Source organism: Peromyscus leucopus, chromosome 8a (genome assembly GCF_004664715.2).
Source record: "Peromyscus leucopus breed LL Stock chromosome 8a, UCI_PerLeu_2.1, whole genome shotgun sequence".
NCBI lineage: Eukaryota > Metazoa > Chordata > Mammalia > Rodentia > Cricetidae > Peromyscus > Peromyscus leucopus.
Genome location: NC_051085.1, coordinates 15,439,564 through 15,452,697, shown reverse-complemented (window position 1 = coordinate 15,452,697; position 13,134 = coordinate 15,439,564). Strand labels below are relative to the sequence as shown.

General features: G+C 47.9%; 1 protein-coding gene across 1 annotated transcript; it reads right to left on the bottom strand.

Annotated features, from left to right (window-relative positions):
- Positions 1-5,958: 5,958 nt before the first annotated feature.
- Vgll2 (vestigial like family member 2) lies at positions 5,959-11,897 on the bottom strand. The gene is given in 4 exon segments (XM_037200363.1): positions 5,959-6,974; positions 8,946-9,137; positions 9,140-9,254; positions 11,616-11,897. Coding segments are annotated over 4 exon segments (978 nt in total). The 5' UTR covers positions 11,697-11,897; the 3' UTR covers positions 5,959-6,384.
- Between the last annotated feature and the right edge of the window lie 1,237 nt (positions 11,898-13,134).

The following is a 13,134-nucleotide window of genomic DNA, read 5'->3' as shown; positions in this document are numbered from 1 at the left end:
ATGCATGCAATGCAAAACGTTTACATGTCAAGTAAAATGAATGAATAAAAAAAAAAATTTAAAAAGCAAGACCAGGTTGAGAAAAATCCATCAAAATTAGTGTTTCCTGAGAGATCATGAAAACAAAATAGGAATCATGCAGCTGCTGCTTAGGGTAAAGGACAAAATTCTAGCAACATGGGGGCTTTTATTTGAATATCTTAGCTCACGGAAGCTAGTTTTTAACAAGTGCGTGGAAAAATTCTCGAAATGCTAATGATCTGAGGGAAAATTGATGTTCTTGTGAAAATGTTAGTTTTTGTTTGATTTGAGTTAGTTTTTTCCTAAGTGAAAAATTTCAAATGCTCCATAATATGCTTTACCAAAGTAGTGGATATTCTAGTCAATTGTATCGATTTGTGCACATGTGTGTATTGACTCTAAAGATTAAATACAAGTTCTTCAGCAGAAACATCTGACTACTTTCCGATCGGGAAGCGTGTCTATGGGAAAGTGAACTTGGCTCAAGAGAGTGGCCTCTGCGGTCAGTGCGCTCTGCCTGACAGCCGGGCTTGGAGGTCATGGCTGGAAACAACTGAGAGTCCTTGGGAGGCTGCCTTGCCTTTTTAGGCTATGAGGGTCTCTCTGTGTTTAGGGTAACGTGATGGACAGCTCCGCTCCAGCTCCAATTAGCACTCTATAATTTATTAGCGTCTGCTTTCAGATTATGTGCTAACTTCACAAATATTCCAACCATGGAAACAGCAGCTATCGAATGTCGGTTTCCCGATCCAGCCCTTCGAGGCTGGAGTGAAACACAAGGAAATAACGGGACAGTTGGTCTGTCAGTGAGAATAATCATTTGTGTCTGTGCCTGTCTGAGGGCATGAGGTCTCTGGTTTCTCTTGAGGTGTGCGTGTGTGCGTGTGTGTGTGCGTGCGTGTGTGTGTGTGTGTGTGTGTGTGTGTGTGTATGTACATGTGATCTGTGTATAAATAGGCTCTTCTGTAAAGATTCAGGCTTTTTTTTTTTATTACCAGACTTTATTTATGGATGATGAGGAAGAGCTAGTTTCAGAAACTATGAAAACTGTTTCCTCAACCGGTTTGCTCTTGTGAATATCATGACTTCTGTTACACACAGATGGCAAATGTAGGAATGATACTGTTATTACAATTCCATGTTTTAGGAATATATACTATTTTATTAAACTCTAGTAAGGAGAAATGGAATTTGGAGGCAAAGAGTTTTGACACTCAAATATGAACTACTTGTATGTAATAGTCAGCAAACTAATTAAAACAATTTTATAAATTAATCTAAATTGTTAATTTAGATTGTTCAGGTTTGTTTAAAGTCTTTCAAATATCTTTCCACTTTTCTCTCATACTGTGACTTTATTCTATGAATTGCATTGGAAATGGATTGTGTGGAAATGGCATTGATACTGAAGGCCATTTTTCCTTCTTCCTCTAATTCACTGAGTGTTTAATAAAGGCAGCTTGTTTGTTTACTATGGTAGAACTATGTAAATACAATTTCTGAATCTAAGAAAAATGGAATTTTAAAACAACATTGAGGTCCTTCCTCCAATGCAAAATGGCGCAGAAAATACAGCATCCACCCAGAGCAAGTAGCCGGAGCAGTCTTTAATCAGGGAGAGCGAGACCCTTCACCCACAGGTTCTAGCCTCTCTCCCACGCAAGCCGGGAATCAATCATGTTAGAGTTTGCCACACGTTGAACTAGAACTTCAAAGGGGAAATGAGATAGGACAGTCCGACTAACGGAACAGAGCAGATCGAGTTCCCCTTGCTGGCTGCATCCCTTCTCAGCCAGAGGGCAATGGGCAGGAGGATTACTTGGTGGTGGACAGCAGTCTCTGCCCTTTTCATCACCTCTTCCTCAGCTCAGGCCAAGTGCAGAGGGGAGGCTGTGCATGAGCTGGATGCGGCGCCAAAGATGCGATGCCAGTGAATCTAAACTTTCTCAGACCCTCAACCAGGTGTAATAAGACATAAAAATACCAAGCTTGCCTTTTATTGTGTCATCCTTCATTTTCTTGTATTTCTTTCTCCAACTACCAGAACTTTTTGGGTCTTTAAGAATATTAATATTAATGAGACAAGCATGGATGTTCTTCTTTTACATTGAGACATGGCGAGCTTACAGCGTGCCAGCTAGGTTTATTAACTCCACAGTTCTCTTTAATGCTCTCATTGCACAGTACTTCTATCTAGATGGTCTCACACCTCTACTTTGGGAAGGTATAAAGCAGAATGAAACACCGTCCCTGCCTGGTCGCTGGAACCTGGGCTGGCTTAGCAGTCTGGACAGGTTGTTCAAGACTGTCCCAAAGGCCAGTTCCAGTGAATGAGTCTCCCCACCAGCAACCTGATATTCAGGTCAGATGCAGCTTAGGTGGTTTCAGCAATCAGAACCTCGTGGCGAGGGAAATGCTCCCGTGGGCTGTGACCATGGAGCACAGGTAAAGAGCCGCCTCCAGTGGGGTATCCACAGAGAGGAGGTGCCTTGCCAGGAACAGACTGCGACAGCTTCTTCTTCTTCTATGGCATGTTTGACGGCAGGTTCTGAAAAGCACGCTGGGACTTACTTCATGCATCATGTTTATGCTTGCATATACCAGCGATCCGTGCCAGTGGAACATGGATTAAAAAATCCACAGAGAAGTCCAAAGTTAATTTTAGGTATCGCTTCAGTGTCCAACCCCTCAGTCTCTTGCAGGTCTTGCTTAGGTTGGGTGTGAAGAACTTGAGAGCAATGAAGGCTGTTAAATACTGAAATGAATTAATAAGCAGCTGCTCTTTCCTGGAGAAGAATAGAGACCTGCACCCGTCTGGAGAGTCTAAAGGCAGTGTCCTCTGATGCAGTTTAGACAGGGCCAGCTCCTTTGAGCCCCAGAAGCCTGTGTGTTCTCCAAAGCCTCTGCCTTTGCTCCTCTGCCTCTTTCCCTTCCTTCACGGTCTGCTGTAGAGGATAAAATCAGCTCACTGCTGAACAGCACAGAGTTTCAAGAAGTAACGATTGCAGCGTGCGACAGTTTAGCTTCCATGCCTGCCTATCTGGGTTTTTATTTTCCCTTCTGTGTGCCTCCATTTCCTCTGAGGAGGAGATCAGAACAAGAAATGGCATATAAGATGCTGGGCGCTTAACTGAGCGCGTCCATCCACAAAGCCTCTAGATCAGTTCCTGGTACATGATAAACAAAGAACGTTACTTAGTTGTTATCACTACAGAACGAACGTACAGTGCTTTCTACCTGTGTAAAAACAAAGGCATCATTTTTGTGTTGATCAAATCTACTTCACAGTTTTCCAAAAGACAGAGGAAGTGGGTGGGTAACTGACAGGCTTGCACTATTAGCAGGTCCTTTTCACTGTTTCTTAGACTATTATCCAAGATAGATCATATTTACCTCTCACATTCCAATGAAGGCCAAGATACACGCTAAAATATTTATGCTTTATCAGTGTACAAAGGGCAGTTTCAGCATCTCTCCCAGGCACCTTAATGCAAGAATACAAACAGCTCTGACATCACAACAATTAAAAAGGTGCTATCAATTAAAAAAATCTTCTCTCTTTTGATTTGGTTCCATAGCCTGCCTATCTTTTTAAGATATAAAATAGCTAGTATTTCAAAAAACCACCTTATGCTTGGGCAGCGGTGGCGGCGTATGCCTCTAATCCCAGCACTCAGGAAGCAGAGGCAAAAGGATCTCTGTGAGTTTGAGACCAGCCTGGTCTCCAGAGTGAGTTCCAGGATGGCCAGGGCCACACAGAGAAGCCCTGTCTCCAAAAAAAAAGAAAACAAAAACAAACAAATAAAAAACATAAAGCACCACCTTTAAACCAAAGGCAATGTTGTCTAGAGTCTAGGGTTTAATAACCAACAGCAACAATTTCCTGCAAATGGATGAATCTGTAGCTGACTAAATGGTCTGCTGTATGGCATCTCTGCTCCTAGTTTTTTGAACGCCAACAGATGGGTCCTTAGCTTCTTTCAGGCATGGTTTCCTCGTCCACAAAACAGGGGTGTGTGGGGCAGTGAAACCATATCTAACCTCTCATCCCTAGGCGAGGTGAGAGATGGAGAGGTATTAACAAGAGTTCATAACTCAGTAGTCATTCAGAAAAACAGCATACACACACACACACACACATCCCACACAAGATTTCAGACATCAGATCATAATCCTATCAATGATGTTATTCTATTAAAATTGAGACATTTATTTTTTTATGGAACAATGCAACATTCTCATAATACAGAGACATCAGTTATATTCCTTTCTTCTTCCTCATCTCACCATATCCAGCTCTGCCCCATGTAGACCCTCTCTTTATCCCATCACAGAAATTAGCAACCACAACCGTAGAGATTGAGACAAAAAAAAAAAAGGTTTGTTTTGCTGACTCAGTGGACACCTCTCCCCCTTGTGATTCTTAATTCCTCCCCATAGAGACAGTTTTGTGTGTGTGTGTGTGTGTGTGTGTGTGTGTGTGTGTGTGTCCTGTTTGCATTTTCACGGGGGAGGAGGAGCAGGATTTGTGAGAGAGAAGTTGAAGCAAAGTTTCTTTTCTCATAGCAAAGCGTTCCTTGTAAAAGTGATGCTATATATACATGTTTATATATAATCTATCCAGTGCAATCACAACTGTCCTGCCAGACACTCTGAAGTTCCACCTTGGTCGATATATTTCTGGAGTGTTAAACAGCTGTCCCACAACAGCTGCATTTGAGTAAGACTTGGGCAGGTGGCTCCAGATCAGCCACTTGCCACTCATATGCAGGCTGAGGCTTCTATGTTCACAGTTCACAGGGAAGAGCGTGTCTTCCGTCTGGAGTGGGTGCTGTGGCGAGGCGATGGGGCAAGGTGGGAGCTGGAGGCTGGGCCATGAGGAAGAAGTCTGGCTTCTTTGTACTTCTCCCTCATGGTGTGTGTGTGGCAAATTCACATCAGTGTGAAAAATATTCACAGCCAGAGGTCTCCTTTTCCTATAGCACACCAGCCAGCTAGCTAAGGGAGCTCACCACAGACATTTCCAGTGCTTCAGCCAAGAGCCATTAGATGTAAATTAGAAGAGATTAATTGGAGACAATAGTTCTGTAAATGCGGTTTTGGGTTTTCCCACCAGATGGGGAAATTGGAAGTCTCTGCCTTCCTGTGCTCTGACCCACTAAGCAAGGGACAGTTGCTGAGTCCCTACTGCTGGTCGGGGAGGGGAAACTCTGCCTCAGCAGGTCAGCTCAGAAGACGCTCACTGAGAACAGCAAGGACCTGCAAACCAAGACCAGAAACCATTATAAACCCACTCCATGTTAGCTCTGGCTGTCACCAATGGAACTACTCAGAGACCTACAGGAAAGACGGTGGTCTGTCTAAAACCCAAATAGATCCTTGACTTGATCCTGATTCTGCAAAACTGAAAATAAATAAATACAAGATCGGGTGCCGGGAGGGGCCAGGATACTTAAAGGGGGAAGAGAAAGACAAACGCACCATTTTCCTTATGAATGCTGCACACTTTATCTACTGGTGGCGAATGGCGAGTGTGAAAGTTGCACACTTCATCTACAGGCAGCGAATGGTGAAGCAAAGCACACGGAGAAGGAGAACCCTCATCGGAGAAGAGGGGCAAAGGACTAGCCAGTAATTGGGCTTATTTTAAACGTTTGTCATTTGCTCTAAAAATAAAAAAGAAGGCAGACCCCTCCACTTCTCATCTGAGTGAATGCACGCATTTGAAGTTCAACTCCAAGCCGGCCATCTACGGTCTTAGCATTACCATCAAAACCAGTCTAAATTTTACACCTGTAAAAGGCCTACTTAATTTGGCAGTTAAGCCGATGGAAGAGACCCCAGGAGTCACAGGTACTCTGGATCAACGCTGTGCAGCAGCGATGAAATTCTCTGGCGCCATAAGCGTCACCGGAAGAAGAAACAATGGAGCCTTTTAATAGTATATTTTATTTAACCCAATATCACCAATAGGCAACTGCTGGACATTATTAGAACATGCAAACTCAGTATAAAATGTTAACGAGGTGAGGTTTTACATCATGTTTCTTTTGCAGTTTTGGAGATCCAGTGTGTATTATGTCTGACAGCACATCACCGTTCGTTCATCCTAGCCACGGGGCAAAGGCTCAGCAGTCATGAGTGGTGGTTAGTGGCTACTGTCTGCCCAGTGCAGGCTAGAATCTTTCCACCGAACTTTATTCAAAGAACAGAAAGAGTCCTCTGTACCACCGAGCAACCAGGCCGAGGGCAGGGTGCTACTTTCTAGAGACATCTACCCGTAGAAACATATGATGGCATGCAATCTCTCAGCCACATGGTCCTGGGGGGGGGTCTCCCAAGGGAAGTCGGGGCGTCTGCGCCTCAGCCCAGAGTCGGGTACAGTGCTGGAGGGGCTGCGGGGAGACTGCACTCCCTCCTCCGCTTACCTGAGTCCACGCTGAGGCCCAGGCTCTGGGCCACGTCCCCCGTGGGGCTCACGAAGGGTCCCCCGGGCGCAGCCCACGCGCCGCCGGCCGGCTCGCCCTTGGCAGCGAGCTCGCAGGGCGGGCTGCCGGGAGCGGGTGCGGAGGCCGGGGCCAGGCGGCCGGGGCGGCCCGAGGCGGCGGGCATGAGCAGCGGCCCGTAGCGCGGGTCGAAGTGGGGCGCGTAGACCTCGTGCATGGCTGGCCGCGGGTAGGCTGAGGCTTGCGCGCCTAGGGCGCCGCCCAGCGCGTAGGGATGGTGCGGGTGCGGGTGCGCGTGGTGCGGGTGTGCGTGGTGCCAGTCGGCCGCGCCCTGGTGCAGGTGGCCGTGCAGGGCGGCTGGGGAGTAGGGGTCGGCGGTGGCGAAGGGCAGCTCCGAGTGCGCGGCGGCCAGAGGACTGGCCAGCGGCGAGGGCACCGGCGCCGCCTGGTACGCGCTGTTCCAGAAGGAGGCGGGAAAGCTGCGCTGGCTCATCGGGAAGGTGCCTTCTGCTGGCCCGGGATGGGAGGAAAGCGAGAAAGGAGTGTGTCACGGAGGCCCGTGCCAGCCTACCCGACCCGGGGCCCTAGGGATCAAGGGCTGGAAGGCCGCGGGAGGGGCACGACCCGCAGCCTTCACCTCTCCTCTGGGTGGCTTTCTAAGAGGCCTGTTGCGGGCGACGGTGAGGCCAGGGCACTGAGAAATGGGGGCTCCCCGAAAGTCCCCCCGCCCCCGAGGACATCTGAATCAGCCAGCTTTCTAGATGGCGCCAGCAACAGAATTTCTGATGGTGGAGGAGGTCGGAGATTTTAGGACAAGAGAGCTTGCCCTCTCCCCTCTGGTCCAGGGCAGACTCTCTTTTCCAGGCTGCAGCTGAAGACCCTTGTCCCTCTGTCTGAGGTCTAGCTATCACACTGTCCTCTCTCCCATCTCAACCCTCCCGGCTCCAGAAAATGTTCCACTTCAAGAGAGGTGAATGTTAGACTGGGAGACCACGGATAGTCTTCCAAGGCTTGTTATTAGTGGTGTTTATTTTTCTAGAGGTCTTCTTTCAAATATTCCCCCTCTCGCTAGAATTCAAGGAGCTAAGTGAAGCAGGTATGTTAAAAAGGGCAGCCGTGTGTTATTTGCATAGACAGCTTTTAAAAAAAAATCCCAAATTTTAATTAACAAACTTTCTGATCAAAGCGAGGATGCCAGGAATAATAATAATAATAATAATAATAATAATAATAATAATAATTCAGTCATCAGTATCACTGTCAACTCCCTAGAGTATGGTAGCATAAGAGAAGCGTGCTTAGGTCTAGTTAGTTGCCTTGGGTAGAGGAGGAGAGAAAGGCATTCAATTCAATGCCACTTTATGGTACATCACTTCTGGGGAGGCATAGGTACCACATGCTACAACATCTAAAACGACTTGGAAACCACCTTCTGGATGGTGAACAAAGTCCGTTGAAAAAGAATTTAGGCAATGATGGGAGGGGGGAAAAAGGAAGTTTTGTGTCTGAAATGAATGTTTTGAAATCTTGTCTAAGGGCAAAGTTTGTGCAAAATGCCAGATACTATCATGAAAATAACGAGGAGGGTCATAAGGGCTGTGATTTCCCCGCATGAATGGCAAATGAAAATTAGTTTCTTTTCTTTTTTTTTTAAACATCAAAGTCTTCACTTCCCAGCTTAATGAGACAGCAAAGACTAAAGCTGCCTGAGAGTGTTTATGGACGATTTTCTCTACCTCCATGTTGTTGGTAATAGAGGGGAATTGTGCTAAGGGTGATTCAGAAGGCTTGTTGTAGAGCAGTTCTCTGTGGGGGATGTAGAAAAAGACTCCTCTCTTTCTTGAAACCGTTAAAGGTGTTTGGGGTCTTTGCTATGTCACTGGCTTGCATTGTAAAGAATTTCTGCTTTAAGATTTCTCAAGTATTTGAAGCTGGACAAGTTTCAGGAAGTAATCTCAAGCAGATTTTGCTTGCAGGGAGGTTGATGGGCAAATTTTCAGAAATCGGGAAGGAGCCTTGTAGGTTGTTGGGGAAGGCTCTGCCCCATTGGGTGTGGGAACCCCAGGTTTCCACAGGGCATCAAGAGACATTTCAGTTTTGACTCTTATAGCCTTCTCTGGGGATGGTTCAGAGGGCAAGTATTGTTCTAATTTTAGAGACCAGTAAATACTGACCTCCAAGAGGTTAAAAGACTTGCCCAAGGTCATATGGCTAGGAATTGGTAGGAGCGATACACACACCTAAGGCTTCCAATTCCAAGGCCACTCTCCCCGCTTCCCTCCCTCCAGGCCACCGCTTTCCTTTGCCTGGGTATGAAGAGTTTTCTTCATGTCTCATGCCCTCCTCAAATGCTGCCCTTCACCCCATCCCCTTCAGGTTACTGCTCTTCCGGCCGGCCGTGCTTCTTTGGGACCCTGGAGGTAGACGCCGGCAGGCAGATAAATCTCCACCTATCCATCTCCATGGGGTCCTACTCACCTCTCCAGGGTCCGGAGCTCCTGTGGGCTTTGCTGCTCGAACAGCCGGGGGTGTAGCTGCTGGGCTGGCTCAGGGCCCTACTGAAATGTTCATCCACCACAGAGCTGATGTCCCCCTGGAAGTAGGTGAAGAGCACGCATCTGGAGTTGATGTACTCAGCTTCGGGTGGGCGCTCCTTCTCTGGGCTGCCTCCTCTTCCTTGACGCTGGCGGGGGTTTGGTTGGAAAAGGAGGAGCTCCCGCTGGCGCTGCTGCTGGGGCTGGCGTTGCATTCTTGGGCTTCCTGCATTTTCGAGTAGTAGGCTAGTTTCTGTACAGAGAGACAAAGAGTTAAACATCAGTTTCTGAAGAGATGGTCAGTGTAGGTTCAACCTATCCGTTGAGTAACTGGCATCTCTGCCTCTGCTTTGCTCTTGTTAAAAACAAACAAAAACTAGCAATAGATGGCAACATAGTTGCCTCTCTGCCTTCAATAGTCTCTAAAGAAAATTGCTCTTTGATACCCTCTCTGCCCAGAATTGCATTGCAGGAAAAACTCTTAAAATGTTGGGGTGAAAATCTCAGAAGACATTAAATCGACCTATCCATCCATCAATCAAACAAACAAAGAGAACAAAACAAACAAAGAAAGAAAAACCAGACCAGACCATCAGGACTGTAAGCTGAGTTCAGCTTTCGGGGCTGTGCTTGGGGCATATAGAATTTTTTAAGTCCGAGCACCCAAGTTAAGTTGGCAACTCTTCTCTCCATGAGAACTCAGCAGAAGCACAAGACACAAGACTAAGCATCCTCATGATGGAACAGAAACACAACAATGAAAAAAGGAATCCACATTACACAAACAGGAATGAAGAAAAGTGCCTAGAAAACAAGTTCCAGGATCATGACTGGGGAAATTGAGGCTCTTTTTAATAAATGTAAGTTGATTTTTTTTTTGGGGGGCATTTTTGTGGGCACCCACAAAACCCTCCAAAGTCGGTGTCAGTTGTTTGCATTCATTAGGTTGGTTTTGATGCAAGGTTTCATACAGCCTAGGCTGGTCTGAAACTTGCCATGGACCTGGGAGAGTGGCCTTGAAGAAAGATCTTCCTGTCTCAGCCTCCAGTGCAGGGGGTCACAGGCGCATTCTCCGTATTTGTAGTTTTAAAACAGATCACGTAAGGAAGGAAGAGTCAGCAAACGGTTAGCACACGAGCATCTCCAAACAGAAGTTATAAAATGGAGCACAAAGATTGGGATCCTGACTACTCCTGAGCCAGTCACTGTATCAGCGAAACTTTCAGACCAGATGCAGCTACTGAGCACATTGTCTTAGAAATGAGCCGTAGACAGGGCTAAATCATTCTCAAGACAGAGGTGGCCTTGAAGGGAAGGGCAGAGCCATACAAGGTGAAGAGATTTTATGTAGTAGACAGGTCCCGGGTCCAGAAGGAGAAAGGGCCAGCTAGAAGACCTAACTATCTCTCTTCTTTTTGAAGTGGATCGCCCCATACCGGGAAAAGGCTCCTGAGCTCAGAAGCTGGGGCCCAAAGATTCCAGTTTTTAACAACATCACCACACTCTGAATGCCACATTCCCACCTGGTTTACACGGAGAAGCCATGTGATTTCTAAATCTAACACAAATTAGGACTACAGATTCTCGGTTGGGAAGTTTGCGCGGGAGGAGATTGGGGGGGGGGGAGTCTAACGCAAAATCTCATTTTATCATTTTAATATATTGTTGGGGTTTGCAAACGAAGTTGTCTGAAGTATTGACTCCACCGACATTTGGTTTCACTGTTTCCCAAAGAGAAGACCAGGTGCTTGCTTTCCAGCCTGGTCCAGAATTCTGTCGCTCCAGGTGTGTGCTTTTTTGTCTTCCCCTGGAATACTGTTCTCAGATTCTGCTACCTTGGCTGAGAACACGGACGGCAACAGTAGTTGGCTACGCACACAGCCCAAGAAAAAGAGAAACCAGAAATCGGCAGAATCGAACGAAACTTGAACAGTTTGCAGGAGCGGGGTTAAATGATCTTAAAAGTGACTTTGGGCTGTCAGATTCTGCCATTTGAGTCTCAGAAAGGCTAGCTCCTGGGGCGGGACAATCACACCCGAATAATGCTCCCTAGAATTCTGCAAAGCACAGATCACAAGGCCGATGCGGTCGGTCTGCGAGTTTCTCCTGAAAACGAATCCACCAGTTTCGGAGCTAGTTGGCCCGACCGCCTGAGAACTGAAACAGAGATTATTCCCGGGACAATCACGGAGCTCTCCATCTGGGAACCACAGAGACAGGCTTTTGATTTTCTTTTTTTTTTCTTTTCTTTTTTTTTTTTTTTTTTTTTTTTTTTTACTCCTAAGGTCAAAACCAAAGTTCGGATTTCCCTGTGTGAGATTTGCGGGGAGCCCTGTGCACTCTCACCAGAGTCTAAGAAGAAAATTCAGTGGGGACCATCCTCGTCTAACTGTTCTGAGGAAGGCCTGGGTGCATATTAATTAGCACGACTTAGGTGCCCTCTCAAGACAGCAAATGGATTAAAGAGAATTAGAATCGGTCCCGGCATCCTGGCGTCTTTGGCTGCCTGTCTGTCGCCCCTGGCGCTCAGAGGCTCCAGCGACCTTTCGGGTAGCGGTTCTTTAGTAGTCTGGGGTGCTCCACGGGTCCCCGCCCCACCCGAATAGACTCGTACCTGGTGGTAGGGAGTGTAGGCGGCTGCGAAATAAGGCTGCGGGGGACCGTAGACCTGGTACATAACATCCAGACAGCTCATGGCTCCCCGCCGCGGAGGCAGCTGAGTGGTTTCTCATCCACGCTGTTTGGGGGGAGCTCAAGGATGCTGCAGCAGCGACGGCGGCACCGGAGCCCCAGAGTCATGGGCCGCGGGGCAGGGCTGGGCTGGGGATGCGGCGAGCTCGCTCCCCTCCCACTCCGCGCTTTCAGCCGGGCCGCGCTCCCGGCCAGAAGCGCCCCGGCTCCCGCTAGTGCGCATTTAAACCCCGCAGCCCGGGGCGCGCTGACGCTGCGAGGGGGCGGGGACCAGAGGACAGCTACGCGGGCGGTCGCAGAGTTTCCCGGGACTCCCTCGCGGGAAAGCTTGTGGCCCGGGTGTCAGAGACTGTGGATCCTGAAAGTGGGGCTCCAGGCTTCCCTCCCGGAGCAGCGATTTCCCCCTTTCCCTTGTGTCCACGAGGGACCAAGACCGAAGAGACACAGAGGCAGAGAGACCAGGAACAAGCTAGGGTGCGGGTATGGGCAGAAGGCAGGGAAGTCGCGGGCAGGTCTTGTGGCAGAACCTCTGCCCGAAGTTCCCAGAAGATGCTCGGGGAGGGACAGAGCTGTCTTTTGGAATCTCCGCGGGATCTAGGTTATCACAGATAGGTTATGAAAGGAGTTTCGGGACTCCGCCAGGGAAATGGCCGGCAGTGACTAAGACTTGCAACCTCTCCCCTTGGCCCATCTCCTGTGCGCTTTCACCAACCCTTGTTCCGGTCCCAGCACCCCCTCTCTAATTTTAATTCTTCTTAGGTAGTTCCTTTCAGTTGGCCTAAAGTTCGATCCCATCCGGTTCTCTTTGATGCGCTTAAAGAACTAACTTGGTCCCCGCGGATGGAGCCAGTTCTGTGTGAACTACTTTCCAAGATTCCAAAAGCTCCTACCCAGACCCTTTATGCCTAACTTGCCAAGCTGGAGTCTCGCTCTGGTCCTATAAAGTTACTTAATGTTTAGAGCAAGGACTCCTTGGTTCTCAGACGCACCTAGGCGCTGCAGTCAGAGGACTTGGGTTGCCTCTTTGGTTGGTTATAAAAGCTGTGATGGTCAGTTTCACTTAAGAAGCGTGACAGTGTGAAACATGCCCCTTAGAGATTCCTTTTCTTGATCAGTGCCGGCACCGGGGTGAGCTCTTATTGCTTGTGGGTGGGGGGAATTGGTGTCTCCTCCAAGCTCCACCAGAAACCTTTGGAGGAGGGGATGTAACAAGGAATCTTCCATCTAGTGTAAGAGTGAATTGACAGACACATGGCTACCTCCTGGCAAGGTCAAATGACCAAACGTTCTTTAGATGGGAAGACCCTCAAGAAACCATTGAGAGCCAGTTTGGGGGGCTGAGGGCACAGGTGATGAACTTGAGAACCCAGAACGGAGGAATGGACATCCTGGATAGATGAAAGTGAACAGAAGCCGTGTTATCTGACAGTTTAAATTCCATA